At 37.7% G+C, this 25823-nt stretch overlaps 1 protein-coding gene across 2 annotated transcripts; it reads left to right on the top strand.

The window, feature by feature from the left end:
- The first annotated feature begins 1008 nt into the window (after nucleotides 1–1008).
- Nucleotides 1009–24813, top strand: LOC113051433 (rhophilin-2-like). Of its 2 annotated transcripts, none has more exons than XM_026215180.1 (15): nucleotides 1009–1218; nucleotides 6023–6138; nucleotides 10826–10954; nucleotides 14332–14407; nucleotides 14754–14831; nucleotides 14922–15046; nucleotides 15283–15449; nucleotides 16405–16592; nucleotides 17059–17215; nucleotides 17731–17850; nucleotides 17935–18129; nucleotides 18805–18851; nucleotides 21816–21962; nucleotides 22553–22711; nucleotides 23074–24813. In XM_026215180.1, the coding sequence occupies exons 1-15, from the start codon at nucleotides 1150–1152 to the stop codon at nucleotides 23314–23316; spliced, it is 2016 nt and encodes a 671-aa protein (XP_026070965.1). In that variant the 5' UTR covers nucleotides 1009–1149; the 3' UTR covers nucleotides 23317–24813. The 2 variants fall into 2 exon arrangements, with proteins under 2 accessions (XP_026070965.1, XP_026070964.1); XM_026215179.1 differs by having other exon boundaries at nucleotides 1010–1218; nucleotides 18805–18881.
- The last annotated feature ends 1010 nt before the right edge of the window (nucleotides 24814–25823 follow it).

The following is a 25823-nucleotide window of genomic DNA, read 5'->3' on the forward strand; positions in this document are numbered from 1 at the left end:
CCAGCAGCTTGACCTTGAATCACTGGCCCCTGTGTTAATACACTGTCTGACAGCTTTGGCAAAGAGGGCAACATGGCTAACATGAGTGTGTTTGCTTGAATGTCAGTAGCCTATGTTATGAGAAATTTCACTTCTTGAAGTGAAAGGGCAAGAACAGAAATAAACCCCTAAACATTATTAGTGGCTGGGTTATCAGAGAGAAAATCACAGATTTGTAACAGCTGGACAAGTAATAATCCCAGGCTGATGAAAAATAAAATAACTTCAGACCTTATTTCCTTAAAGCTCTACAAAGTATGTACAAAGATGTTCTCAAAACATACTGTGTTGGTAGCAGGTATGATTCAGGCCAAACGTGACCAACACGTTTCAGTGAACATCTACAATTTAAACATTAGAGGGCGCTTTTACTTTATATTATTGTCACTTGCAGCGTTGCCTAAATACAGAATCAGAAAGGCCTATAAAAACAAGACACAAATTAAAAGAAAAGAAAATTGTAATTATAAAATAAAATTAATAAATAAAATGAGTTAGAGATGAGAATTAATTGTGTGTGCGTGCGTAATACAACTACTATATAAATAACGTATGTTCACAACATACACCCTATACACCCATATACACCCTAAATATATTCAGTGTATTTACATAACGTCTTGTAATTTATTCTTTCTAACTTTTTTATTTTCTTTCTTTCTTTTTTATTATTATTATTATTTTTTTTATTTTTTTGCTTAAGGCATATTTGACAAATCAGAAATTAGAGGGTTTTTTTTCTCCAAGAAGGCACATGTGGGTATTTAATTTGAAAACTGTCCGTCTTGTTAAACAGTTACCAATGTCTGAGCTAAAAATAACGTTAAAGTTGAGCCTTTATAAGCGAGTCGTCTCGGGGGCGTGGCCATTGCGCAGGTAAGACCATTCAGACTCCGCCCACTGGGGGGGGGGCGGCTCCGCTGTCGTGACGCATCCGGAGCGGGGCGGGGCGGGGGATGGGAAGTGCAGCGCAAATAGCGTAACGCTGAAAGTGATTACGAGAGTTTGGGGAACGGTGAAACAGATACAGACATCTGAGACTTGAGTTCAGTAGACACACACCTGTTGAGCTTCTGAATTTCATCGAGGCAATCAGTTGAGAGTTCAGAAATGACGGACACTCTTATCCCCAATGATTGCAAGACCAGCGGACCGGTGGAGAATGGCTACTTTAAAAAGGTACGTTAAGAGTGACGCGGAATTTCATTTCTGTTTTTCTCGATGGTTCTGGAGCTGACGATAAATACATCAGGGCTTTTTATTAGTCAAGGTCTAGATGGTTTTGCTATTATTGTTTTGAAAAGATACGTGACTTATTTTTCTGTTCTTTCACGCGTTTCTAAGTGTTGACATCAAGTGAAGGACGAGGCATTTAGCCTCCCTTCTTCATTGGGTGTTTGTAATGGGATGTTTTGGAGTTGAACATGTGGACGCTGGAGAGCTCTGATGCCCACAAACAAAGCCAAGCGAAAGAGTCTAGACTCGGTACAAATGTTCTTCTATACCTTCTCATTTCAATTTTTCTGCTGCTTTATGGATGTATTTATTTAGTTATTCACCCTATCAAACCATATTCGTTTGGCTTCTTAATATTTACTTAATATTTTTTATAAGTCCCTTACAAAAATATAATGGTTAACCTAGCGTCAGACAGAAATGACTCCAGTCCAGATATTGTAAATACAAGCACAACTTTAATAGCTTGTGATTAAAAGTGAAGATGCAACTAACTTTAATTTTATAGCCGAACAGATTAATCAGTCAGTCATTTCTTTGATTGAGTGGACAAGGAATCGAACAGTTATTAATTATAAAATAGAAACAATTATAAACAATTATTTACAGATATGTTAATCTACACCCTGCCCAGTCAGTGTTGTCCTCGAAATAATGCAGTGCGATTTGAAGGTAATGTAAATAAAGGTAGTGAATGTATAGTTGATGGAGTAGGTATGTAGAATATGTGCTATTAAACATTATGCGCAGAAAAGGGAAAAACTTCAAAACTGTTTTTAAGTAGTTAAAATAACAAAACTAAAAACACTAAAATTTAGAAAATTAATACATTTAGAAAAGTTGGTATGTTTGCCAGAATTATTGCTTTGCTATATTTTACTGAGCAATCATTGTGTTTTGGTGAAAACTGTGGTTACTATGGTTAATTATTTGTAAGGAACTGTGTACCTTACTCAAAGAGTTGTTTCTGGCATTTGCTTATCTTTTGTTTTAAATTGATTTCAGCTATTATTTTGGTTGATTTTCATTCAGATTATGCAGTGGTCATGGTGAAAAATGAACGACTGACTGGGTTTTCTGAGTTAATGTAGGCAAAAATGGTTGTGTTACAGCGTGGATGGTCAGATTTTAGAAGAAAGGCATTTTGTTTAGTCTGCCGCCGGAAGTGGTCATGTGTGTTTAGTACAGTTCCTCTGTCTCCATTTCATTTGTTACATTAAGTCTTTGATAATGAGCATGGTTGCCGTTCTCAGCTTGAACGTTTCGGCCTGTAACCGGGTGGGGGGCTGGTTCAGAGTGGTGATGTGGTTTTGGTCCAGTTCTGCCTGAGATGATACAGCTTGGGCTATGGGGCTTGGAGAAAATGTATTGCAGATTCAGCATGTTTTTCCAGTTTTCTTCCTAGTAACGTTGCATCTGCCCAGTGAAAGTGCATAGCCAAACCACAAACATTAATGAAACTCAGATGCTCCAATTTCTTGTCCCAGCACAGGCAGGAGAAGCTGTTCTGAGCTTTACGATCAGTATAACATGGCTCCTGAACCTCTCACAGCATTACACGGATTGAGTAAAATCATCAAATAGCAGTCAACTAGCTAGAAAAACCAAGAAACCGTGTGGTCTTAACAAAAATTAATGTGAAATACGCTTTCTGATGCATAACTCTTTAATGGGTCTTTACTGAAGCCCAACTTCAGTACCCCAATGCAGTTAGTCACATTTAGATGTCCCATGCTATGGCTGAAAATATAAATAAACATTTGTTACTGTGGTCTCATATTTGTGCATATATAACAGTTGCATAATGTTGAACCCTGTTTTCGGTCTCATTTGTGCCCTGGTTTGATTAGGACCTTGTTTCTGCTCTGTCTGCATTGTTAGTCAGGGGTAATTGTATGATTGTGACTGTGGAACGCAGTTGTGCTGGCAGCTCTTTGGTTCTGCTAGGCTAAACACTGGCCTGGTCACTCTTCTAGAATGTGCAGAGGTCATGTTGGGTCCTTTTGATAACCACTATTGCATGTATTGAGAGAGCCTGTGTTTAACTCTCAGCAGGCTATGGTTATAATCTTGTTTCAGATTGCTACTCTCACACTCAGTCCAGTTGTTAACCAATTGACTACCAAATTATATAACTGTGGTGACATGCTTAAATTGTTCTAGGGATTTTCAGTCAAGCTGTATTGTGTGAACAGAACCACACTGGGCAGCTTGTTGTCTGTCATCATGTCATTCAATACAAGAGGAATTCTGCACTGCACAATTGCACATGTTCGTGTCTCAAGTTTGTTGGATGTTTTTTCTTCTTTCATGAGAGGTTCTTGGTAACTCCTAGAGATGGAGATATGAGCTGTGTGTCATCTAAAACTTTTAGATATAGTTGCTGCCTGTCTTCTTCCTGAGATGTTCCCACCGGCACCTACAAATGAAATATTCAAATGCCACAGTCAAGTAATTAAAATTTGGTAGATAAACCTTGATGGTAGTTGTTATTAAAGGGGTCATATGATGCTGCTAAAAATAAATTATTTTGTGTATTTGGGGAAATGCAATGTGTTTATGTGGTTTAAAGTAAAAAAAAAAAAAAAAACACTATTTTCTAAATAATGCAGATTATTGTATATTCTCTTCTATGCCCCACCTTCTGAAACCCGTCGATTTTTACAAAGCTCATGGTTCTGAAAAAGCGAGCTATCTAGTGCGAAGTATTGGCCGAATGCCTCAAGAGTGTGACGGAAAACATGTGAACCGTTTCAAATGATTGAGTTCTATTTGGTGAACTGGTTCGACCAGTTCACTAAGAAGATCTGTTTAAATAGAAAGATTTGTTTGTGATCCGGACATCACTAGACAAGACAAAATCAATAAAACCCATTATAAATGAGGCATTTGTTGCATCCTGTGGGGACATAATTACTGATTATAATGACTTATACTGCCTTTTTACACATTGTGTTGCATATCGCACCGCGTAACAATAAAACCAAGTCTGCATTTGTGATCTGAGAAACAACAAACAAGCCTACTCTACACTGCGCAAAACTTGTGTTTGAATCATCAGTGACACATTATTTAAATATAAATAATGTACTTTCAGGCTGTGAGTCAGAAGTGCCAGACTGTCCTTGCAACGTTTGAATTGCCCAGCTTTATAGAAACAGCCATTGTGCCACAGATACATAGCAGGCTACTGGTTCAGGAAAGAGTCCTCGTCCTCCATAAAAATTGCAGCACACATCTGAATATTTGGCTTGAACCGTTCTGGAACAGTGTTGTAAATACAACTTAACCACTGATTTCTAGTCTTGTCTTCTAACAAGTAGTTTCGCTTTCACAACAAAACACACAATGACTCCATGACATGGCAGCGGCGGCAACAACAAGAATAAAAGTTACGCCTTTTTTCTTTGAGTGAACATTTGGACGGCATTATGCAAATCTTCCCACATCATGATGTAGACATTTGGGGGCGTGTTTAAAACGAGCCGTTTTAGGTAGGCATGGTTAACTTAAGGCGGGCGTACACAGTGCGAATTCAGATGGTCAGAAGATCGAATGTCCATGCACACATCACGGGTGAGTTTATCTGAAAATCATACGCACAAGGTGATATACAACATGATTTTATGACCTGCCAATTTCCAAAACAATCGCACGAAGTTGATAGACGCATTCGACTTGAAGCAGCACTGCACAGAAGGATCACTGTATGACATCAAAGTACCACGAGATCGATAAGAGAGCACGGATCCAATGCATTAGATCTGCAGTGCTTCTTCAAATCGAACGCGCCTAATATAATATGTACGCCCGCCTTTAACCTTTATAAAGAATATCTCTTTGGATTTGAGACTTTAGTTTTTGCAACTTTACAGATCTTCTTTATGCACCAAGAGCTTGTAACACTCCAAAGAGAAAGGAACAATTTAAATTGCATCATATGACCCCCTTTAAATAATGTTTAGTCAAATAAGACTTTTACAGTCATTGTCACTGAACTTTTAGATGTTATTAACAGCTGCCTCATGAATACAAAATGGGATTGAGAGTGTATTCAAACTGCCACTGTAAGCTGCTGCATGAACATCATATCTACATTAATAATATGAAATGACTGGATTTTAAACTTGCAATTTGTAAAAAATGTGACCACAACATTTATTACACTTGTCAATCCTAATCATTAACCCTGTAGCTTTACATTAAGCAGCAAATTAGCAGTTTGACTTTCCCTAAATGCACCATATTTGCTGTTCACATAAGGAACAAACTGTATCTATAAGAATCAAGCAATCAGTGGTTGATAACTTATTATATTATATGAAATAATAATGAAATAATGACATTTAGATGCTTCAGAACTGCTGCTCTTTGCTCTGTGCTCAGTCATAACAGTATGTTTTCACTGTAGAATCTTCTGGAATATTTATCAAGATAAGAGCAGTAAGAGGTTTGCTATTTTAACCATTCTAGATTGATACCAGCCTCCTATAAATCAGACCTCCTCCCTCAGCTATTAGATTTATGACAGATCCTCTCTCTATTGGTGTGTCTGGGTCGGAAATTTATCTCATGTACACCACACCTTAAACATAACAAGTGTATGTGTCGGCTGGCATGTGCTTGTGTGTTTATCATTAATAGGCACCATATAATGAAGTTGTGCTTTATAAGAATGTTCACAGCATTTATAAAACAGGCAAAACTGTTGATTTTCTTTACTTTTCTCCTTCTCTTTCTCTGACAGGGATGTAATCCATTTGCTAAGACAGGCCGCAGTAAGCTGCAGAATAAAAGAGCAAGTCTTAACCAGCAAATCATCAAGCAGATGAGGATGAGAGCTGGAGCAGAGAACCTTCTCAAGTAAGTCGAACATTTTATGTGTGGAGACAAACACAAGGGTAAATGCTCATTCATCACCCTTACCTCGCATGTTAGCCTATGGGCACATGTGTGGATATGCAAACAAATGCAGGAAACCGGTTTTTTGTTTTTTGTTTTAAAGAAGGTTCCATAGTCATTCATCGATAGTTTGTCTTTGGTTACATAATAGCATCGGTCTAGAAGTATCTGGCACTGGACCGCAGAGCACTGACTCTGTCGGGTGAATCACTGCCCTGTTTTTGAGGAATCCTCTGCTCTTTTTTGCAGTGAGGTTTCAGTCAGATGTCTTGCTTCTAACTTGTCGTCAAAGTATTTCTCTTTTTGTGTGTGTGAGTGTGCAGAAGCAAATGTTTGGAGCAGAGACATGTTTGCAGTCAGTCTTTCAGTCCAACTCCAGATTTGGAGTTGATGATAGACACAGTAACATTGTGATTTTGTTAAAAGTGATGACTAAAGAGACTGGGGATTATGTGGGATGTGAGATTTTAAATTTTCAGACCTCATACCCATGAAGCCCATAGAGTCCTTGCTAGGACACTGACACCTGAAACCATAATATCTTAAACTCAAATATGAACGTTCTTTGCTTACAAACATTTAACATGCAAGTCATTTTCAAACATTTTAGCAGCCAGCTGTCAACTGTGGAATGCTGGCACTGATCTGAATGTTAACCACCGTACCGGTCAGTCATGCATGCTACTGTAGCTGATCCAGACGAGAGAGGAAAACTGTGTCTGACTAAAAAAAACATGCAAAGTATAATGCAAATATTTTTTAGTGTTACCTCTGGTGTCCTGTAGCACATCAAGGGGAAAAAGGTTACAATATATATTTTTCTAAGTGAGTACACTCACTTCTTTCAATTGGCATTCAATTGACTTATTGACAAAATAGACTCATTATAACCCAACAATATAATTATGCATGTCAGTGTTGATCAGTGTGTGTATATATATATATATATATATATATATATATTTTTTTTTTTTTTTTTTGCGCACACTGCTATGATGTACAGTAAACAGAATGCCATTACCCCAAAATAACTCTCACATTGATTTAGATTTACATACAATACCATCTTTAATAATTTAATAAAGTCTCTTAAGACCAGTCCACACCACAGCTATAACGATATAGTCACAGAGAAACGATATCATTGGAAACACTTTCAAAATTATTTTTTTCCAGCTGATGAACGATAAAAACACTGACAGCTAATCAGAATCAGTCCTGCTGTGATGAGCTTGAGAGTTTAAAGCGGCAAACACACAATAAACGGACAATATCGTCCACTGGCTTGGACACTAATATCTAATATCTTTATAGTTATCGTTCTTGGTGTGAACGAGGCTTTATGCTTACTAAGACTGCATTTGTTTTATCCAAAATTTAATAAAACCTTTAATATTTTGAAATACTGTTACAATTTAAAATAAGTGTTTTCTGTTTCAATGTAATTTGTGATGGCAAAGCTGAATTTTCAGCAGCCACTACTCCAGTTTTCAGTGTCACATTGAGCGCTTATGGAAATGCGATGAGACAGCATTTCCTTGGTTGACACTGTAAACTGCAGCGCTGCACTTTTAATTACATATCTAACTTTTGTGAAGATAGTCAGTTCCCCTCAGACAGAGATACATTCATATAAACCCCCACTCTCAATTGTATCGCGGTTAATTTATAGGAGTAGTCCACATCCAGAATGAAAATTTTGTCATTATTTTCTCACCCTCCACTTGTTCCAAACCTGTAAAAGAAGATATTTTGAAAATGTTTTGTATCAGAACAGTTTGATGGGCACCATTGACTTCCAAAGTATTTCCTAATATGGAAGTCAATGGTACCCATCAACTTCTTCTGCTGAAAGAAACTCAGAAAGTGAACTACTCCTTTAACATCTCAATTGACTCAATTGAGTCGTCTTATATTTTTATCGTTTTTCAACCAGTTAGGTGTGCATCATTTATATCCCTACTGTAAATGTTGATGCAAATTGTCAAAGAAATGTAATGTTCTGTTTCAAAGGACAAGGAAGCTCTGATTGAACTTTTGGTTTGTACTTTGTAAGACATAATTTGGCTGATTTGTAACTGGCCAGTACCACCAGACTGTCTGACAGATTTTTATCATTTCTTTTCAAGGAAGCATTTATATAAATGAAACGTAAGCCGACAAGAAACATTGGCATCTTATCAGCAAACACCCACATTCATACCTATGCAGACATTCAGAAAGGAATGCATCTTGCATCTTATTGTGAAATCCCCTGCTTATATGTCACCTCTCAAAGGCTGCCAGTGTTTTCCCTTTACGATGAGCGCACACTGTAACATTGGACAAACCAGTCTCCATGGGGATGTTAAGTGTGTCTGTTATCTCCATGGTTTTGAAGGATACACCTGCTGGGTTGGTCCTTGGAGCGAAGCATTTGATTGGCATTGACGTCAAAGTGGCTTTAAATCTTATTAGAACAATAATGTTTGGACAAGCTCTTTTCAATAAGAAACCATAAGTGAGTCCCCTTTCTTTTCCTCTCTGTGGGTCACTGATATGTTTGAGCTGTAGCCTATGTTTGTTGAGTTATTGTCTTCTGACATTGGCTGCAGTTTGGATGGATATTGTGAGTTGGCTGACTGAAACCTGGTGGAAAACAAGGCTGGGTCAAAACAGATGCATTGGTTTGGTGACTTTTAATAAAAAAGGAATGTTTTTATAAGTAATAATATCCCCACTAGTCAGCAGGTGACTTTTGTGCCCACGCAGACACGTACGCAGACTCCCTTTAAAAACATGTCATCAGAAGCAGTTCAAATTAAGCTTTTTGCGATGGGATAGCAGTGCGCCTGACAATCTCTCTGTCGATAGTTTAGTGAAACACTCTAATTACCTCTGTGTTTAATTTGTGCTTCAGAGCTAAAATAAATCCTGTTTTGTAATTATATACATGGGTTCGGTTCATTGCCCTTCTTAAGAGCAGGATGTTTTTTTTTTACCTGAGCTCATTAATATTGGGATGGGGTGGGGGTGGATGCTTGCTCAATCTCTTTATCTTCCGTTCATAGCTGTTCTATCTTCAGAGCTGATCTGGAATGTTCCTTCATTCATGGGTCTCAGAGGTTTGTGCTTTATGGAAGAAAGGAGAGCCACATAATAGATCAATTGTTAGGTAGTCGTCTGCTTTTATTAAACTCCCTCCCCCAATGTTTACAATAATCCTTCTCTCTTTCTCTGTCTGTCTCTTTCTCTCAGATCTAAGCGGCTGTAGTCCACATTCTTGTGTGTGTGTGTGTGTGTGTGTGTGTGCGTGTGTTTGTTTGAGTGCGCTCACAGGCCCGACCGGTTTCACAGAGTGCTGTGCCCTGCCAACGTGACTCTTGAGTTGGTGTACAGAATAATACTTTATTCTCCTCGTGACTCTTTAAAAAAAATTCTGCTCCCTTCTGCTGTTGGAACTGCACCACTCTATTACAATAAGAAATGTGAAAAGCAGAGAGAGGTGCAAGTAATCTTCCCCTCTCAGTTGACATTTCCATGTGCTTCCATCAGTGAGAGATATGTTAGGTATTCAACAAAGGACAACCATGACTCATTAGTCATATTTACTTTAAAATGAAAAAACATCCTGATCTGCATTATGTCATAGGCCTCGGGACTCGCAAAAACTATGTCATTATATATAACCATTAAGCAATGGAATCAGAAATATTCCTCTGGATCTTACATTGGTCTTGCAATGTATTTCTTTATTTTTGTTTCTTATAGTTTTTGCTGTCTTTTTCAAGATCAATAACAATTTGGTTAACAAGATGAACAATATAATGTTTCTTTATTCTTATTTTTAATTGACCTTTTTGTTTGCTCTCCATCAATTCTGTCTTTTATTATTCTTGTTGTGAAGCAGGTCATCCTAAAGCTTGTTAAATTTCGTTCTGATATTTGATCTGGATTTATGTAGAGTACTTTTCATTGTAAAGCACTTTGAGCTGAACTTTTGTTTAAGGCTACTACAGCGCTATACAAATAAATAAAACTGTTAATAATAAGAATTAATAGCAATAAATGCATCTAGGATTAGTCTAGAATTACATAAGTTATTATATAATAAAGGATTCTTTAGGATTCACGTTTTCCCCTGAGGCGAGTATGTTTGAGAACCATTAGGTGTGTGATTAAAATAGGAGATGGTGGTTAACAGTTTGGCACAAGTGTGACGTTTCCTGTTTGAATAAGAGGTCAAAAGTCTCAAGTCCAGCCTGACCTGCTCATCTCGCTTCCTCCTATTGACCAGAGTTAAGAATAGCAGTCAGATAAAACATGGTCACTATGCAAATAGTGTTCTTCTGTGTTTTATTGACTGTAGTTAGGCGTATTTCTCTTTTATATTTAGTGTGTGTTGTATCAGGATTGTGAAAATGAATTCTCAAGTCTTTTCTTCGACAAACGTGGCTTTACTGCCCACTCACCACTTACTGTATATCATGTGCTTGGGGGCGCACAAAATAACAAAGACTCCCGTCTTATCAGCCTCTTCCTTCTGTACTGTAGATTTTAAACTAGCCGGACATTTCAATCTGTTCAAAAGTATGCCACTTGTCCTATGTTGTGAACTGAGTTGCACATGACCTTCGCTTATCCTCTCTCTCTCTTTCTCTCTTTCAAGGGCGACGTCCAATAATAAGGTTCGGGAGCAGGTGGAGCTGGAGTTGAGTTATGTCAACTCGGATCTGCAGCTTCTTATGGAGCAGCTGGAAGGACTCAACAGCTCTGTGGACGTTTATCAGAACGTACAGTAAGTACACGCAGCACTGATGAGGGTGGAGAAAGTTACAGTGAGAACATGGATTAAAGGACAGAATGCACAGTTACTGCTCTTAATGGAAATCCCTGAGGTATTACAGTAATGTAAGAGGAGTGTAAAGAATGACATAAGAGCAGACTCCCTGCTGAACTCTCTGCTCCCATTTCTGTACTGACCTCTGGATGTTTAAATATGGTTAATGAGTGTTAAACAGAGCAAGAGAGGACCACATGGTTATTGGTACTGTAGTTAGAAGTAGAATCAAACTGGCCAAGATATTTGATTGAAAATGAGGCCATGGGGTGTGTAGTATTATGTGAATGATAGGTGTTTGAATTTTGCGGAATTCAGCAAAGGTTTTTCTCGTCATTTCTGTGGCTACATATTCCACTCAGGCTGACGCATACACTTCCTGTGATAGGATACATACCTCAGAAAGCCTTTAGTCAGAAGACATTCCAGTTTGAGAGAAGAAATCTCTCCCTGTTTGGGGACTTTGAGTGACCTGAAGGACAACAGTGGAAATGTTAGGACATTAGAAGCTGCACAAATCCTTCTGTGACATTATTTGTCTAATGACATCTACAGTTTTTCACACTAAAGGTGAAATTAATACCTTGTATTGTGTAGTTTGTAGTGATTAATATATTTCCGTTGTATTTTTGTATGAGTCACAATGAATTCTTTTTTTTTTATGGAATATTGCAGTGCTTATTATAAATAATTTACAGTTGTGTTTGCTGGAAGTTCCTTGGGTTAAGTCAGCTTGATGGCTCAGTTTAAACATAATAATTGTATATTGAAAATATCTCACGCAGCACAACCTGCTGATTTCTATAGGACGGTCTACCCATGCTTTCCTTTATTAAAAACACTGAACAGCCCATCCCTTATACTTCCCTTTAAACTCAAGCCAAGTTCACAGGAGAAGACAAGAAATCGTCTCATTGGTCAATCAGTTTCTTTCTACATTAATTCCCAATAGAATTAGACTCTGTTCCACATAACTGCTCACATAGCTCATTCTTCTTTCATACACATGCCGCATGTTTCCCCCTCACGTGTCAGAAGAGGATGCAAGAGTGTTTTCCTTTTCATTTGAATTCTGTTTCTGTTGCCATTTCCATGGTATGACAATTATAGCATGTATGACAAATTCTCTTCGGTCATTTACATGTTAACAATGTCTTGGCTAAAAATGGTCATAGCTTCAAACAGATAGCAATAGAGAGAGAACTGCGTATCGTCTCTATTCAAGGACGTTCAAACCCAACATCCGAAATGAAAGGATTCACTGTAAGTATGTTGTGTTTCCTTGGTTATGATTGGATTCGTGTCCTTTTTAAATGCTCTATAAGCCCATTTGTTTGCCTCTCAGACCACTGTGAGTGAGAGTGTATGCACCCTTGAGTGTCTTTGGCATGCTTGACTGTCTGGTGTTTTTTTTTTTTTAGCTCTAAGAAAGCTCAGCCATATTTTCAGCTCAAACCCTGCTGTGTTGGCCTAGTTTTTCATCAGTATTAGCTTCATAACATGTTTGTTCCTCTGGGCCAAGCACTACTGAAAGAGTGTTTCTCCTCTGTGTCTGGAGGGTTCATAGTAAACCAGAAAAACCTCCGACTGACATATGAACCTGATTCTGAACCCCTGACCTGCATGTGTTGTTACAACTCAGCATAAAGCTGTAAACATGACAGACAACCACTCTGTTAAATGTTATTTGCACTTTCAATTAAAAAAAAATTTTACTCACAAATTGCTCGTAAATTTCACCAATAATTACAAAGAAAATCAATGTTGTAATGAAAGGTCAGTGGGGTTCAAAACAATACTACACCCCCTTGCATGGGCAAAAATCACGAAATATGATATTGGAAAAACATCTCATTTTCATTTTTAGGAGAACTATCCCATTTGGCAGAACCATAGTTTGTTTATTTATATTTTTTATAGAAGAATTTAGCTCTCTTCTTAGTTTTGAATGGTTGAGTTTGATCCCTTCATGATCCCAGTACTTCCACTTGTTTTGTTTTGTACTTTTTTGATTGTTATTATTATGACTTTGTACAATCCTGCTTTATTTGTCCTGTTAAACAAACAAAGCCTATCACCTCCTACGTATGACTGAGTGTGAGAAAAGGAATATTCCCATTGGTGAAGTGTTATCACCTGTATCTCATGAACCGAAATCCAAACAGAACAAGGTCTTCCTGTAGCTGCACACAATGTGGCATTCTTCATCGCACCTGGCTGCCAGCTTACTGTGTGTGTGTGTGTGAGTGTGTGTGTGTCAGTAAAAGGACAGAACTGCATTCTTTCATTTCTTTCAAGCCCCTGCACCCCTTCTGTCCCTCTCTGTCTGTTTTGAATACACAAACATTCCCATGACATGAAGAGTGCACAGGAACAAAACCTGTCTTCTGTTCTCTGTGCGTCTCATTGCAGTGAATGTTCTCTGCAACATGATTGCATTGCATTCTTGAAGTTCTCATTACAGACAGTAGTGCAGAACGTGGCGGCTGTCAGCTTGATGTGATGAGTGATTCAGTACTACACTCAGTCACAGCATTGCTCTCACACTGGAAACAAGTTCATTTCTAAACTCCTAGAGAATGAGGTCTTATGTGTAGACCTGCAAGTCATCTGTCACTGAATCTGAACGCCTGACATTCACATACTCTTTCTTTCGTGTTTGTTAATTACTTAGTTACACTTTACAACAAGGTTAAATTAGTTCAAATGAACTTAGAATAAACAGTTTTTATGCAGCATTCATTAATCTAGATTATTTGTAAATATGACTGTTTTTAAATAGATGTTTTTACATAATGCATCAATGTCAGTTTATTATACACTTCTGTTCAAAAGGACTGCCTTTCATCAGCTCACACTCATGTGTTCTCTCGTCTGTCTTCACTCAGACTGCTCTGAGCTAATGCCCCACCAGTGCAAGCAATGTAGTTAGTGCAGTAACATCACTGTATATGCTGTAAAATCACATGCATGAAAGTTTGAGCAGCACAAAATACCCACTCTTACACTCACTCACACACACACACACACACCTCATTCTTGGGTCAAAGTTTTTTGATGGGCAATATTTTTTTTATAACGTAAGTGGGTCAACTGGCTTGTGATGGGAAACCATCTTCTACTCTGGTATCAGCTGGTTCAGTCTCAGAGATGATTGAAGCTGGCATAGAATAGTCTCCTCTCTGAGACACAGAGAGTAGGAGGCCTGGCATCGCTGAATCACTGGCCTGAGACTGGTCTGGCCTTTTCTTAAGGCTTATTCTTTCCTACTGAATGTGTTCTCGTCTTGGTTTTCTAAATTTAATTTCTAATCTGTCTTTTTATTCATTTCACAGAGAGACGTCCAGCATTCCACTCATCCCTCTGGGACTGAAGGAGACAAAGGATGTGGATTTCTCAGTTGCTCTCAAGGTCAGTTTCTTTCACAGTGAACACCCCCCCCCCCACCCCTCAGTCAGGCTTCAGGCATTGTGAAAAGGGGAAGTAGGTCACAGCAGAAGAAACAATGAATGAATAAACTCCATAAAACTTTAATTGTGGTTTTGAAAGTCTAGAGTGATATTTGAAGCATGCTCCTTATTATCTCATGAATAAGTGGGTGTTGAGATGTTTGTTGAGAGATGAGGATCAATCAGATGGGTTTTGGTATGCTTCCACTGTAATGACATAGCCATGGTGGACTGTGTGACGTTTTTGTGTTTGCTTTGACAGAGAGAGTAAATGGATGTGAATAGTATTTTTTTTTTTTTCTCAACAGGACATCATCCTGGACCACTACAGTGAAGACAGCTCAAACTTTCAGGTTGAGATCGATGACCTGATGGACCTGAGACAGGTATGATGTGACATCTGAAAAAGTGTTCAGTTTGAAACCCAAGGCTGAACAACGAGACCGGTCTGATTGGAGTGAATGTGTGTATTTCAGGCCTGTCGGACCCCCAGTCGTAATCCTTCTGGTGTAGATCTGCTTGCAAACTACTTCAGTCAACTTTCCTTCTTAGAACCTCGGTTCTTCTCCCCTACACGCCAGATTGCCATTTTCTTCACTTGGTACGTTGCATCTCACCCACACCAGCAGTGATATGTTTGTAATGACATTATACACCACTGTATCAGCTGTAAACATCACAACTCATTCAGAGGAAACACACAGCTGCTCTGACTGGGCTGTTTAAAAAAATTACTAATAATAAAGCTACAGGATGCACTTCAGCATTGCATATTTAACTAAAAATAAGCCTCATTTTGTCACCATGAGTTTTAACACGTTTTTTGTGCCTTTGCAGGTATGACTCTTTTACCGGTGTGCCTGTGTGCCAGCAGAACATCTCTCTGGAGAAAGCCAGCATACTCTTCAACATGGCAGCTCTATACTCCCAGATTGGAACCCGTGCCGATAGACAAACACAAGCTGGACTCGAGGACGCCATCGCTGCCTTCCAGAAATCCGCAGGTGAGAGGTTTTAAGTAAATGCACTTGGGCAGAAAAGATGCACATAACCAGCTTGGAACATCCATAATGTGGTACAGATCCAGATTATTTTGCAAGAAGGCATGGGAAATATCTATGAACTGTGGATGAGCTCCTGCCTCATGAGAACAGACCATATATTCGGGTTCTGGTTGTGTTTCAAGGTGGAGAGAACATGATGTAATCCTTCCCCCTCATCAGCGGATCTGTTAAAGGCTCATGGGAACTCTTGGCTTGTGTCAGCTTTTAACCGCCTTAAAATAACAGCAGCATAAAGAGAGATTTGGCTGGCTTTCTTAAGCTATCAAAACAGCCAACCCTGCTGTCTTTCATCACAATGACTGTTTTGTATTTCTCCACCGGAAAGAAGGGCCACATATGATCTCTCTCTCTCTCTCTCTCTCTCTCTCTCTCCTTTTGTTGTTGTGATTGTGACAAAGATTGATTGACACATTGTTCTTCAGGTCTTTTTTTTTATCTCTAAGATGTGTTTGCAAAGCATTAAAAGGAGGAAATGACAGTGCTTTTTACATAAGTCAAATAATGTTGGGAATCTTAAGAAATTATCTAGAATATTCTAGAAACAATTCTCACTATTAACTAGCTGCTTATTTGCATGCATATTACTAGCACACTGGCTGTTCATTAGTACTTATAAAGCACATATTAATGCCTTATTCTATAGGACCATAATTTAGATCCCTTAATCCACCTTGTACCTAAACTTAACAACTAACTTACTTAATATTTATAAGCAGCAAATTAGGAGTTTATCGGTGGAAATTCTTATATTAATAGTGAATGTGTTCCCTATTCTAAAGTTTTAGCCAAATTTTCTATTTAATTTACATACTGCTGCATTTGAATGGAAATATAAGGGTGCTGATTTCTAATATTTAAATTCTGTTTGATTTTGTTTGTGTATGTTCTGCTGCAGGTGTGCTACACTACCTGAAGGAGACATTTACACACACCCCCAGTTATGATTTGAGCCCTGCGATGCTGAGCATGTTGATCCGGCTGATGCTAGCACAGGCGCAGGAGTGTATGTTTGAGCTAATCACTCTTCCAGGAATCCGAAATGAGTTCTTCAGCCTGCTCAAAATAGCACAAGAGGCTGCCAAGGTACGAAAACAATCGGTGATATTACAGTTATTAGTTCAGCAAGGATGTATCAAATTAATTGCCCCTAAAAGGGGCTTTTAAAGACTATTTCAAATCAATTTTGTTTTAAACATTTGAAATCTATTAATCAAATAATCAGTTTGCATGGCTATTTTAAAATTCTAACAATATTTCACGTGCTGAGCATAAGAGACTTCCTTCAAAAAATATTCTTACTGACCCTTAACTTTTGAACAGCAGTCAATGTACATGTAAATAAAAACTATGCTATGATTATTATTATTTTTATTTTATTTGTATGTTCTTTCTGTTGTAATTCAACCTGGGATGTCTATACAAGTGGATATTTTTACATATAAATACACATGACCTATAGATCCTATCAGTATGTCTGTTTTAAACCCTAAGGTTATGCCTCTGTCCAGAGTGCTTGTGACATTTACCCCTCTCTCCTTTCTGTTCTCAGGTGGGGGAGACCTACAGTGAAGTTCACCAGTCCATGATCCAGACCCCTATTAAGAACAATGTGCCCTTTTTCTGGACCACCATGTCCGAGCTGAAGACCAGTCACTACAACTCTCTCGCCCATTACTTTGTCTCCACCGCTCTGCTGGACCACCATTGTAAGTCACCGCTCAGCTAACAGCCCACTGGAACCTTTAAAAGGTTACCTTTGTGTCTCATTCATAGAAAATGTTTCCATTTCCTTGGGAGAGTAGAGTAAAGGATTCAGGTGTCAGTGCTTTAATGGACTTTTCTTCTGAGGTGTTTTTTTAAGGACATTAAGAGAGGGAGGTAGAAGAAAGGCAGAGATGGTTTAATATCTCAGGCTGCGTCTGACAGGGTTCTGATAGACTGCACCAGAACAAATGGGATTATGTAACATGCTTGTTGTTATTCAAGCAGTCACTCCCCATCCCCTCTTTTTCTCTTCTGTTTTTATGTCACATTTTTAGCTATTAAGGAGTTCATTTGGACTCGAGTGTCCAAGCAAATACACAATGGGTTGTGTTAATTCCATAACATTTAACATGGCCTCTGTGGAACGAGATTTTGTCATTTACATGTCATTCCTGTTTTATTGAAATAAACAAAGCAGTGTTTAAATATTGGGGATTTTATGTGTCTGTATGTGTAGTGATGCCCAGTGATGATGAGGACAAGCAAGAGAAGGCTCTGTCACAACTGTATGATACCATGCCAGAGGGCCGTTCTCCTTCTGACATTCTGAAGGATAAGGAGGAGAGACGGCGGATAGGTGAGAGGCTCCTACATACAGACCTGATGATTGGGATATTCCAGTGAAACACACTTAACTAACCGTTTCTTTCTGTTTTCTCAGGTAAAGCTCATCTGCAGCGCTCCATCATGGGACACGAAGAGGCCATCCGTATACATTCTCGCTGTCGACACCTGCAAAAACTGGACATCCTGAGTGACATCCTACAAGCTGGCCTCAAGCGCTCTATTACCAAGTTTGAACAAAACGACAAGCAAGATGAGTTCACAGACTACATGCTTGCACCAGTTATCATCTGTGAGTAAGAGATGGACAACTGGTATTAATGGTCTCACTAGACTTTCTACTTTCTAAAAATGTTTACAGTCACTGTAATGGTCCTAATGTGACATCACACTCTTAAAAATATGCAGTCTACTCCGCCACTCCAATCCTGCAGATTTTACATTTGTGTTCTTTTAATTCAGCTAAGAGTCAAGCCTTCATGATCCATTCAACTTTAACATTGGAACACAGTGCATTTCCCACGAGCTTGCATTTCCTGTCTCTCACATTTGCACGAGTATTATGGAAGTCAGAGGAGCGAAAAGTGTAGTGTATCAGAAATGCATTTAAGCATGACCCGTTTGTATCATAAACACTAATGCATCCGGATGTGTCCTGGCACGTTTGAGATATGCAATGCTGGTATTAACAAATGTTCTGTCTCGTCTGATCATGTGATTGGATTATTGTAGATTTATGTTATTGGCTCATTATGTAGAAAGTTGTTATAGGTTGTTTGTTTGTTTGTTTAAATCTAAAAAGTATCCAATATGTAACAGTGAGTTTTTTTTGGCCGAATCATCGCAGTGTAAACTGCGATTTGATCTGATTAGAACCTGCATCTTACTGTAGAGAACCAGAGTGGTTCTGTAAGTTCAGTTGACAGTGTAAACATGCTGTAACCCTGTTTTCCATCTCCTCTGTTAGCTAAAACAGAAAAGAAAGCTGAGATGGAGATTCCAGCTGCCACCAAGGTGAAAGTCGAAGACCTATTCCAGCGGCTGGTATGTGGGCTACTAATTTCACTCAAAGACATTTCGAGCTCTTTTCACAGCACAGGAATGCTCTTGCAAATTAGCAGTTTTCAGAAGTACACACAGAATAGTTTTCCATAACATCCTGTGAGCATGTGTGCTGTTGAACAGACCCATGTTGATTGACCTGTACACACTGGCCACACTGTACACACTTAGATTTTTTGGGAAATCTGTTTGGTCAGTCTGTAGAGTATTATACTCCTTTTACAGTACTAATATGAATAACCCTGGTTTGAACATGAATTTCAAAGTTTTATGACATCCTGTACTATGACTTTATGAAACTCAAATCCACTTTGTCATCACTGTTACCTAACTCCTACCTTGAACAAACATCTAACCTTTAGTATTTAATGTAGGCACAAAACTCATTCTTTACTATTTGTCCACAGATCTTCACAAATGAACATAACTTGTATTAATTTTGAAGCCTAAATACAGCTGGCAAAAGGAAAAAGCTTAAAGAACTTTACCACGTTCTCATGACTTTAACCTCATCATCACTAAGCTCCCAAAAATGCTAATTTTTTCTATAAAATCTACAAATTGGAAAGTTTGATTTAGAATTGTTTTCCAAGGCTGTAAAAGTGAACTAGTGATAGATGACTTTTCCTGTGCAGCGTGATGACGTTTAATGTACCCAACATCCTCTAGACAATTATCAACCACATTTTTCAAGAAATGTAAAAGCTTAAAAAAAAAAGTGGTTTATTACTGATGTATTTTATCAGAGAGCAAAACATGATTTTTTTTTTTTTTTAAATTACTACAGAGCTTATTTCAGATTTTACTCAAAACATATTACAGAATGTAAAAAAAAATCTGACCTCAGGACAATGGAAACATAAGTGCAAAAACGCTAACTTAAGACTTTTTGCTGCAAACCTTGTTTTGGATTTTCATTGGATTTTTTTCCTAATTATGATATATCAGGACTGTTGTACCACTCTGATTTTTTTATGCCCACTCAATATAAAGGTGATTTTTTTTTTTTTTTTTTTTTTTTTTTTTATTATTCAAGAATTAGAAACGTGTTCATCATAGAAAATGTTTAAGTCATAATATGCAGACCTGCCAACTTGTACACATTTTGTGTAGCGGCTACCCATTTTGACCCCAAAGTACGCTGCTACGATTTGTCACTCTAAACTACCCAAAAATAGTGATGCCTCTGTCCATGCACGGTATTTAAAACAATATAAAATAGGAAATTAAATTGAAAGGCATATTCAGCTGTAAAATAAACATATTATACCAACAATAACATCTTTGAAAGGTTAACATTAGTGCTGTCAACCGATATTAGTGAACTAATCAATCACACATTTTTTATGTAATTAATTTCACATTGAACCTCCAAATTAATGAAGAAATAACAAAGATGGCATATTTTAAATACAGTTTAATGGCATATTTTTACGAAGTAGCCTACTGTTAATGAAGGCCAGTATCATTGATACCAATAATGTTACTGATATCTCTATTAAATAATTTTTTCCATCAATTTTAGCCAATAATTATACTGTAGCCTTTCAACATTACAGTATAATTGAAAGCCATTATTTTTAACACTTAACAGGCTCTGAAAAATGACCACTTTAAATTTAAGTCTTTACAAACTATAACTTGTGTAAATATAAACTATAAAATTAATATAAATTAATCTTTATTCAAAATAACAAAGTTAATTAGCGACTAGAGCTTCTTTGTTTTATATCAATGACAGACTTCATCAGGTTTCACTTTAAATAAATAAATGTGACGTGTAGAATTTTAAACCTACAAGTAAGTTTATTTGTATGATAACACTAACTGTAAAGTGTACTGGGGTATTCAAAATAGCCTTTTTACACAGTCTGTTCTTTTTACTATTTACATTTTTAGTTTAGTAACTTTAACTTATGCTTTAAAATGATTCTTTTAGTTTTTAGAGTGCCTAAATGCTTGCATGTACTTTATTTGTTTAGTCCAAATTCAAAATACAGAGACGTATAGGCTACTGTATAGCGCAAATCAGCCAAAAAAATAAATAAATAAAAAATATTGCTATACAGACTTTTACTGGAATTTTTTTTAATGGTATTAAAAATAAATAAATAAATAAATGGCCAAAATTAACTGAACAGTAAACGGTTTACCCCCACAACAAACCCAACCGGCCTGTCCGCCACACTGATTCTAATGTTGGCAGGTCTGTATATGTTTTAACTGCATTTTTAATTTGTTAAATTGAATAGATGAGAAATGATAATAATAATGTGATGGAATTTGTCTTTATTTTGAGTTTTATTTTTGTGAGTCTTAATCTGCAGAAATTCAGCTAAATAAAAAGCAAGAATAATTTTGACTGTGCTAGAGTGTTGAATTGTAGAATTGTAAATCTATTGTACAGAACCAGAACATTCGAGAACCACATTGACGTATATATTCTGTTCCCTCCGGCTGTGGGGAGCAGGGTCATTCAGGTGAAAGAGGCAGAGTTTATGATCTGCTTAGTTTTTATGGACGCGTATGTTTGAGTTTTACCCCCTTCAGATGTCTACGTGTCTTTCAGAGAGTTTAAAGAACCACTGCTGTGATCCTGTAGCAGTTGCCATGAGCACTTTAAAATGACCCCCTCGCTTGAACTCCATTTCCGTAATACACAGGGAGTTCAGTTTTACATAAAAGCTTTGCAAGTCCTTAATGACTTATTAGTGCTTTTCAGTCAGTGCTTTTCTTGATAATATTAAATAAACTTTATTCACCACATGAGCAAAGCCATTAGCATTTACTGCATGAAGTCAGCGTGCCAGTAAACCAAATGTTTGGATAACGAACAGGGTCAGATGTATAGCCAAGGAAGACCAGGGTGCCAGGCTAAATGCTATAGTGATTTGGTGTTGTATTTGTGTTGCGTAGGGGCCTTTGTCAGTGTTTTCAGCAAAGCAGAGATGGTCAGCCCCGCGAACCATCAGACTGAGACTACAGGACAGAGACCTCGGATTCACTCTGAAGGGAGATGCACCCGTTCAGATACAGTCACTGGATCCACTTTGTCCCGCAGCGGTCAGTATTTACGCACAGACACAGACACCAATGATGTTCGTTCACCAGAAGATACCGTTTTTGCCACCATTCATTTACTCATCTTTATGTGGTGCAAAACCTTTATCATGTTGTTTCTTGAAGTGGTTTTGTCCTTGTGCCAACATTTCTCTCCCCCTCAGTTTTATTGCAATTAAATAATTACTGCTGCGTCACCTTAATAAGAAGAACAAACAGAAACGGATAACTGTCATGACATTTATCAAAGCGATAACATCTTCTTTGCATACGTGTAAATGTCCCTGAAGCTGAGGACAGTAGATTTCATCTTTGACCACAGCAATCGAATGAAAACAAAACAGCCGTTTATCCGAGGCACAAATCAAATGTTTTTGACCATGTGAGTCTCAAGCAGCTGTGTGTCTCCCACAGATAACTCCCCTCATTTTTGTTGGCCTGATCTCTGTGGTAACGGCAGTGTGGTCGTGCCGATAATCTCCTACCATAAATAATAGTGGAAAAGCGCCACTCTTGCAGGACGTGATTTACTTCTCTGACCTTTTTCCTCTTTCCTTTGTTTCTTTTTCTTTCCACTATCTCTTTATCACTAGGCTGAGGGGCTGAAAGAAGGAGATTACCTCGTTGCTGTGGGCGACACCGAGTGTAAATGGCTGGGAGTGAGTGATGTTATGAAGCTTTTAAAGGACGTGGATGAGGAGGGCGTCAGCATCAGAGTGGTCAGCATGTTGGATAGCAGCAGCCAACCAATGGTAACTCCATTTATCTCATGCTTTATGTACCTGCCATTCTCTGATTGGATGAGGAATTATATGGAAGATTTTGTAATTAGGTTCATTTAGATAAACTAAAATGAACAAGATCGTTACAAATAGACACTACTGTAAGATTTTTTTGTTTGTTTGTTAAAAGAATTTGATACTTTAATTCAAGAAGGATGCATTAAATTGAGAAATGCTGTGGAAGAATAGTTAAATGTTATTTTAGCCATAGTGATCTTAAGTTTGCTGTAGATATAGCAAATATAAGTTTGTATTTAATCTGAGTACTCATAGTTTGTAATTCAGATCAAGTTTTGCTAAGAGTTTAATCGCCTCTCTTTCTATTTCTGCAGCCCACCAAGAGTGCTACATACGGCGGTCTGCCGAAGACCTACTCTATGATCTGCCTGGCACAGGTTGAGGATGATAAGAAGTCTCGCAAGGTAGCAAAAAAGCCATCCTTTCTCAGCTGGGGTGTCAAGAACAAGCAGAAGAGCAGTAGTATGCTGAGTCTCCCCAATGCAGATTACAGTCGACCCTGGAACAGACCCTGCCCAACCTACCCCAGCTCCTATAATGAAAGTGCCCTCTACTAAACACACAAAACTGGATTTATACATACGCTGTTGGTGTAACAACACTATATTACAAGAAACAAAAGAGGGATTTTTAGAAAGATTGAAATTACAGATGCAAATGTACATTTTGCACAGATCTACAGTATAAACACAGGTGTAAGCTATACTTTTATTCTTTCATTGGTTTGATTTAGAAAATTCTGTGTCTTAACGAATCGGTAGATAAAAACACAATGTGTATGCTGCTCAGAGTATTTTTTATTATTGTTTGTTTTATTGCTCTTGTATTGAATGGGTAAATGATGTGATGAAGGAATTATTAAATTTATATTGTTATTTTTTTGGAGAATTCCACTAATTAGTGGCACAGACAGGCATCCTCCTCAAATAAAAATGAGGGTTGGTTGATTGACAGTTGACCTGTGGCCTTTTTTGTGATGATCTTATATCATGGAAATGGAATCCTAACTCTGTCGATCACTGTAGAAGAACAAAATGTCGAAGAGGGCAGCGAGTAGCTTTTGTCAGAGAATGTCTAGACAAACAGTAATATTATTTTGCATACACTGAAGGGGAATACCATGATAGATGGGGCTGTGTATAACTTAAAGGTATAGCCAAATTCAAACAAGAAGGATACAAATATAGCATTGAATACAAATGCCATTCTTATTTAACCTTTGTTCCATGTGTTTTACCTTGCACTTCTTCAGTGTTGGAATATTTCATTGTCTACAAAGTAGATTTTTATACACATTTGATAATCAAATAAATTATATGCTAAATAAAGAGAACTATCTATATAAACGTATGTATTCATTTGAAGTATTAGAGGTATTCAGGTTTTGTATTGTGAAACTGTAGCCTGATGTATATTATCATGGGTTGTTGTTTTTTTGCCTATGTCTATCTTTCTGTTGCTTGGTGTATTCTCTCTTCTCTTTCTGTATAGCTCATAAAGTGCAGATGGCAAAGTGTTTTTTTTATCATATCTTTGACAATATTTAACTTGTCATTTCTTGTAGAAAACACTGCCTCTGAGAATCCTAGAAAGTCAGAAGCCTTTAAAAATGCCTTCGCACAGTCTACATTGACACAATGTTATTTAACTCCGCTCCTTGCTTGTACTTGATTATTGTCAATGAGTGTGTCTTCACCATTTATGTTTCTGCAAGTGCCACATTTGGAATTATAATGACAAACACTCTTCTGAGAGAATGTTGATATTGTAAGGTTACATATTAATGATGCTGTTAATAACTGGATGTTCACAGTTCTTTTCTTTAGGGTCGGAATCTGCAACCGTGCTCGAAGTTCTAACTTGGTTACAAACATAATAAAAAAGCCGATTTATTGATTATTTGCTAATGTCTACAGTTTATGTGAATTACCAGTGATAAGTCTGAGGAAATGTCTGGACTGTGATGAAATGTTTATTGTTGGCTACTTTTGTTATGTATGTAAATCTTGATCTAAATAAAATGAGGGGTCAAAGCAGTGGCTGTTTTTATTGTGTAAGTGGGTACTGTGGTCATTCACTGTGTAATCTTCCCAACCACGACAATTTTGGTTATATGTCGTAACATTACGTAAACGAGTGGTTATATGCTAGACAATCTTTTCTAGACAATCTTAATGCTGCTCATGCATGAATACGCAGATACTCTCTGTTTTGCCCTAAATCAATCTTCTTTTTCCAAATGTAGTTTTTTTTTAAGCCAGAAATCTGACTGTATAAACCCACAGGCTAAGTAGATTGAGACATATTTCAAAGCCTTGCAGACCTGTGTTTCAGATGTGAAGCTCAGTGTATAGGAGAGCAGAACAGAGAGAATAATCTCACTGTTCGAGAGTACTATAATGCAATGGCTGCTTGAAGTCTGAGAAAACCTTAGTAAAACAAAAAGAAATGCACACTCTGTTGCTCTCTTCATAGGAAAGGAACAGAATAAGTTGTGCATGTGAATCAGGGCAATGAGACTGGTGTAGTGGACTAATGGATTTTAAATCCCTCACAGACTGGGAAGTTTATGGTGTGTGGCTTTGGTTGGGTTTTTAGAGAGATTGCTTCCCAACGCCAGCGGTGATGTCACAGTGGTTAAGTGTGTCTGTGTGTGAAAGGGAAATATAGAGATGTCTTTGTGTCTTTTACAGCTGGAGAACATTAAGAGCTAGAGAACATCACATATACAATGACTCAGGACTTGTACAACAATTGCTTTTATTCAAAAACTGGAGTTTTACTGTACATGCTGTACACATCCCATACCAGTCTGCTTTTAACTGGAACACTTTCCACCAGAGTGATTTCTAGAATGACTCACTCACTTTCTGCTCTTCAGCAGTCTTGGAAAAACACAGGGAGCATACATTAACCCTCTCAAGGCAGGCGTTGCAGATTTGCAACAGTAAAGTAACTAAAAACCTAATTACTCCAGATACATATTTTATGAATCTGGAGTACTTAAAACATTACTATAGGTTACTAAATTTACTAAGTTACTAAAACTTAATTTGAGCCTGAG

Source organism: Carassius auratus, chromosome 32 (genome assembly GCF_003368295.1).
Source record: "Carassius auratus strain Wakin chromosome 32, ASM336829v1, whole genome shotgun sequence".
NCBI lineage: Eukaryota > Metazoa > Chordata > Actinopteri > Cypriniformes > Cyprinidae > Carassius > Carassius auratus.